At 30.7% G+C, this 5,492-nt stretch overlaps 1 protein-coding gene across 1 annotated transcript; it reads right to left on the bottom strand.

Moving 5' to 3' along the window:
- Window positions 1-741: 741 nt before the first annotated feature.
- Window positions 742-5,143, bottom strand: LOC139512232 (uncharacterized). The gene is made up of 6 exons (XM_071299686.1): window positions 4,985-5,143; window positions 3,510-3,669; window positions 3,221-3,306; window positions 2,253-2,330; window positions 1,483-1,497; window positions 742-1,069 (listed from the first exon to the last, which is right to left on the bottom strand). The coding sequence occupies exons 1-6, from the start codon at window positions 5,040-5,042 to the stop codon at window positions 822-824; spliced, it is 645 nt and encodes a 214-aa protein (XP_071155787.1). The 5' UTR covers window positions 5,043-5,143; the 3' UTR covers window positions 742-821.
- Between the last annotated feature and the right edge of the window lie 349 nt (window positions 5,144-5,492).

The following is a 5,492-nucleotide window of genomic DNA, read 5'->3' as shown; positions in this document are numbered from 1 at the left end:
TGTCCTTAAAATTTAGGATTTCAACATCACCATTTGGAACTATTATTTTGAAAGCTTCCTTGTGAGCATTAATCCTCTATCAAGGACATTATGATAGGAAAACAAGCCCAAAAATATCGTATCAACTAGAGAATATATATACTATGTGTGCAGGCTCTGGAATATTGTTACATAGAAAAGAAAAGGTCACAATTGGAAAGTTTATATCATCTCTTTTGTCGTAAAGTTTTGTTTTCAACCGACCCTCATTGTCAATTTCTCTATATTAATCAAGATATGAAGAAGATTTAACTGTATCTGTTGTATCCTTTATCTCTAGTTCGACGTGATAGATGCGTTTAACATGAGATGTGTCTGTATGAAATTAGTCTCATAATAATAAAGAAACAAGAGGGGCACAGTTGGTTCCCATGTGAATGCTGATTGTTTATTGAAAGTATATATAACATAAACTAGATGATTCGAACGAACAAACGTCTATCTACTGCAATATTTCGATTGTTCTTTAGGCATAATTCCGAATTTAAACAGAGTAAAGCCTATGTATAGTGAAAGTGAAATCAAATTTAAATAAACGAACAAAAGATAGTTTCATTACACCGGTAGACCCGGCGTCAATTGACGTAAACGAGGCCATTTAACTATCGGCTTTAACTGTAACGTTATAACATAAACATGGGAAATTTAAATGGAAATTGCACGAAATCGAAAGTCGTCTATATGATAAGGATAACTAAAGAGTAATTGCTGATATTTATTTTCAATAATTTGCTTTTTCTATTGAAACATGACAGTGGTTCAGCATATTTTTCCTTTTATGTTTAGCCTCTGTAAGAATTTCTAGAATATGAACGATAGGTTGATTTCTTCTTCTCTCCGGAATATGAACCATAGGTTGATTTCTTCTTCTCTCCGGAATATTTCCTTTGATATTCCCACTTTTTTCTTTCCTCTTTTTTGCAAGTGCTGCAAGCTATGTCATCATTTGGTTGGTTCTCTTCACATCCATTACATTGAATGTCTGTACGACTTTGTACAGGACAGTTCTTTGGTACATTGCATCCTAGATCTAACAAAAAAAAAATAATAGCAAAAGTTGTATTTAAATTTATGTTACACTTCGTTGGTTTTTTTCAATAGAGGAAAATAAAAATAAATATTTTACAAAATTAAAAATAATAGAAGGACCCGACACGTACACTAGTTGATTGATGTATCTTTTTAAGATTGTTCGGTCACTTTTATCGAGGCATTGTCTATGGGTTTGTTTTTTTGTTTTTTTGTTTTTTTCATAAAACGATGTTATTTATTGACTTATAATTGATTTGTAGTTAATATAAAAAAAAAAAAGCAGAATATACAAATCATTTTCAAGACGTGTACATTGTTAAAAAATTCTTTATCAATACTTAGATAACTTCTGGAATTTTAAAGTAATCATTCATAAAAAAACCCAACATAAGTGTACAGAGCCATACTCACAAGTGTTCTCTTTTGCTGAAACAAGAATTAAAATAGGAATGTCGATTCTCGGTTCTAAATAAAATCTATGATTAGTTTAATAGGGAGAGAAAACACGATGTTCATTATTATGCATAATTGCTCTACAATAAATACAATGTCTTAAAATTGTTATATGTGTATAAAGTTTTTGAGTAAGCTATATACAAACAAAGAGATGTGATATAATTGCCACTTTCGACCACAGTCTAAATGACGTGGATGTAAGCAACTATGGATGGGGCTTTGCTCATTGTTAAAGGCCGTATGGTGACCTATAGATGTTAATGTCTGTGTCATTTTGGTGTTTTGTGGACGGTTGTCTCATTGGCAATCATACCACATCTTCTTTTTTTTTATATTTTAATAGGTCATCATTGGTTACGTTTGGTTTTTTTCTTGATAAATATTGATGGAAATATCTCTTAATATTACAGATACATTTGCATGTGGTGTTGAAATTATTATATCGACATATATCGGTATAGTTTTAAAATAGAGAGCAGGTGGTAGTGAGTTCGATCCTAGCCGGGTTAAATGAAAACTTGTAATTTGCAAATTATTGATTATAGTTGTGTTGAGGTAGTTAGTAAATATAGATTGATTAAAGTAAAAAAAAATCATGTTATGTCAGTTGCTGTATTTGTGCAATGTTTGTCTGCAGTCTTACCTGTAAAATGTTCGACTCCAGACTAGAGACCTAACAATGCGATCCAATATTTGGTTTACTATAACATATAAAGTGTACATACCGACCCATACTTGTGGCTTGCTGGTAAGATTTCCAGGAGTACAGATGTCGCACAAATTTGGAGGAAAAGCCTGTTGGACTGTGATACAAAATAAACCACCATAAAATTTAATTTGGCAATTATTTGGAATACGAAAGATTTAATATAACAAAACAATATGTTTAAAAATCATTTGAAGTTAAACGGACTGGCTAGAGTATTCTTAAAAATATTGCTGTTCGTTTCATCCCGTATACATTTGGAATATATTGGTATGCTTCATTACTTAAAGGAACATAAGTTAACCGATTTTCAAAATTCATAAATCGATAAGGAAGACAAATAAAGCTAACAAACAAAAACCGAGGGATTCACATGAGTTCAAATAGGATCAAAATCGGAAGCGTCGACATGATAAACGTCTCCTGCTAGGCATGTATGACACGCCGTGAAGGTCATCACTCAGTCAAACTTTCACAACAGGTAATAGGACATAGTCAGTAATTTTACAGATCATACGACTATTCTGGTATCTAAAGATAAAACCAAACAATGAAAACCTATCGCTTTTGAGTGGAGACATATAAACATTGTATCGGTAAACCGATTTGTGATCATGACCGAAAAACTTACGTAGCGTCAATTTCAATCGTATAACCTTATGACTCAGTTGGAGCAGTTAATTTGTAGGGATCACATGCCCGTTGATGAAGTTCGAAAAGTGAAAATGCACGAGAGTAATTTAAAATTGAGATAAATGAGATGCAAGAACCCACTGAAATGTAGTAATTGGTTAACAGAAAATCAACAATATATACAAAAGGGACATAAAACAACTCTGAAATATGATTTTGTGTTAGTTTTAACAACTCAGTTAAAGCAGTTTTTGTGTAAGGGTCATGTAATTCGTAGTGTGAACATGCACGAGCGTTATGTAGAAATTAAGATAATTCTCTTTTCTTTACTACATTTTAGATAATTGAACTTACTTAGAGGTGTCTCTATCACCACAAAGCTGTTCTTACACACGTCGTTAATTTTTATACATCTGTATATGTCTTTATTGACACCTCGTCTGAATAAAAGAAAACCATGATGTATCATAAAAAACAATTAACCGTGTATTTGCTCTGCAAGTTTTTTTCTGACTGAATTTTATTGTTATTTATTTTGGTTTGAAATTATCATACAAGTCAATTAAAGTCAGTTTTTATTTCGATAAAATAGAAATATGATTTTTACAAAGATGAACGAGACTGGAAAAAGCATTTCACTTACCTGTTAACAATGAACGGTCCTTCTCTAATCAAACATTCTATAACAGTGTCAGGTGCAATGTTTAATTGGTATGCATTTGGAATAAAAAGGTCTACGTCGGCTGCTTCATTGTAGAATGTTCTCTCTTGCCAATTACATGGGAAAGAACACATACAGTTCACTTAAAAAAAATAATCAATTATGTACAACATGTCAACTTTAATAATGTCTTGGTAATGATTTCTATCAGTACCAAATTCAAAACTTTCAGTTTGATACAATACATTTTATAACATCTACGCTATAAATTAAACCAAACACTTTCTGTGAAATCTTACAAAATGTTAAAACTTTTAAGACAATTACCAGGTTTAAATATAGATTTTGTCCTAGATTTGTGGTATTTAAAGTTCGACAAATTCAATATTGTTTCAAATGAACTTTTTGTAAAATTCTTTAAGTACGCTTAAAGATCTATCTGGAAGATTAATTTTCAAGGCACTTTTGATTGTTTGAAAAAAAAAAAGTTTAACAAAAATACCGAACTCAAAATTGTAAACTCAAAAAGGGAAAATCGATGGAAACGAGTGAAAACCAACTGTCATATCTAACTTGGTACAAGAATTCAAAATACTTCAAAATCTTAATAAAGTTCGTTGTTTTCTTTTCCACCAACTCTGACCGCTCTAAATGTGTTCCTTTTTTTTTAACTTAACTCTCGCTTTCATTTACTTCAAAGAACTTATATTTTTGATAATGTTATCCGAAAAAACCCACCACATCGGTGGTATACATAGCCCCAATCTGGATTTCAATTAGTATTGCTTTTATCAAAAGATTGTAAACAACAAAGCTATAAAGTAAATCTTAGGTATACATTTTTTAAGTACTTCCATATGTTAGTTAACGATTTGAAACGCTTTTTTACATTTGAATTAACTTACTGCTTAAAAGCTGATCAATTTTAAATGAATCTTTAGAGTAAAGTCAATACCTCGCAGCTCATGAAATTTTACAAACAAACACGTCCCTACATAATTCAAAGAAATTGGAGGCATATAAGTCTGACCTTAAATAATAGAGATTAATTATAAAGAATAGAAGTCCCGGAAAATTGTCGTTCAACTACCATATGAAATAACGCGCTTAAACAACAAAAAATCAAAACTAATTCCGTAATTAATGTAAAGATATTATTTGCTGATGATAAGCATCAAAACGCAATGAAATTTAATTATACACACACGAGTCATTGTGATAAGAATACAAAAGAGAAGACTCTCATACAATTACCACAACCCTTACATACAATGTTTGCGATGTATGTTATCATATTAAAACGATGAGAAATACTCTAAATTAATTGCACAAACCCAGCTAAGTTTCTGGTCGCAACACCTGCTAAAGCTTTTCATCTATTCATTACTTGCAAGCATGTAAAATGTTTTGTCGTCTACAAATAAAATAATTTCTACAAAAAAACAAACAGTATTTACCTTGTTTATAAGAGACAAGTACAGCAAACAACAAAACAATCGTTGCCCTCAGAAGCATTCTGTAATTGTTAAGTTTGAAGAGCTTAAATCGTCACTATTCAATATCACAACGTTTTTGTTTAGCGAGTTTCTTGTACAGTTGTACTATACAATTTGCAAATTTCTCCTTTTTATACTTGAGAGAAAACAATGAATTAATATGTTCTTTCTATACTCTGACGAGTGTCTAATTCTGATTGGGTCAAAAATTCTTTCAAAAAGATTTTTTTTTTAAATCAATCAGATTATTTTTACGCATACATAAAAATACCTAAGAACAAATAAATTGGTTAATGCATGCATAAATGTATATATAAATTAGCATATGGGAAAAACAATTACAACAAACATGCAAAAATACAAGTTAAAATCTGCATAGATTAGCAGATGTTTCTCCGTATTTTGTATATTGTATATTTCGTATTATAAACAGTGGCCGTGTCCATTCTCAATTTTTTTTTTATATTAA

This window comes from Mytilus edulis, chromosome 2 (assembly GCF_963676685.1).
Source record: "Mytilus edulis chromosome 2, xbMytEdul2.2, whole genome shotgun sequence".
NCBI classification, from domain to species: domain Eukaryota; kingdom Metazoa; phylum Mollusca; class Bivalvia; order Mytilida; family Mytilidae; genus Mytilus; species Mytilus edulis.
Note: the sequence above shows the minus strand (reverse complement) of the source record. Positions and strands in the feature narration are given on the sequence as shown.

Bases quoted from the DNA above. Each gene is read 5' to 3' on its own strand.
- LOC139512232 (XM_071299686.1), bottom strand. From the start codon at position 5,042: ATGCTTCTGAGGGCAACGATTGTTTTGTTGTTTGCTGTACTTGTCTCT. The intron at 3,307-3,509 runs GTAAGTGAAATG...TCTTTTATTCAG, and splicing joins GGACCGTTCATTGTTAACAG to ACGAGGTGTCAATAAAGACA. The intron at 2,331-3,220 runs GTAAGTTCAATT...TTTGTATCACAG, and splicing joins GGTGATAGAGACACCTCTAA to TCCAACAGGCTTTTCCTCCA.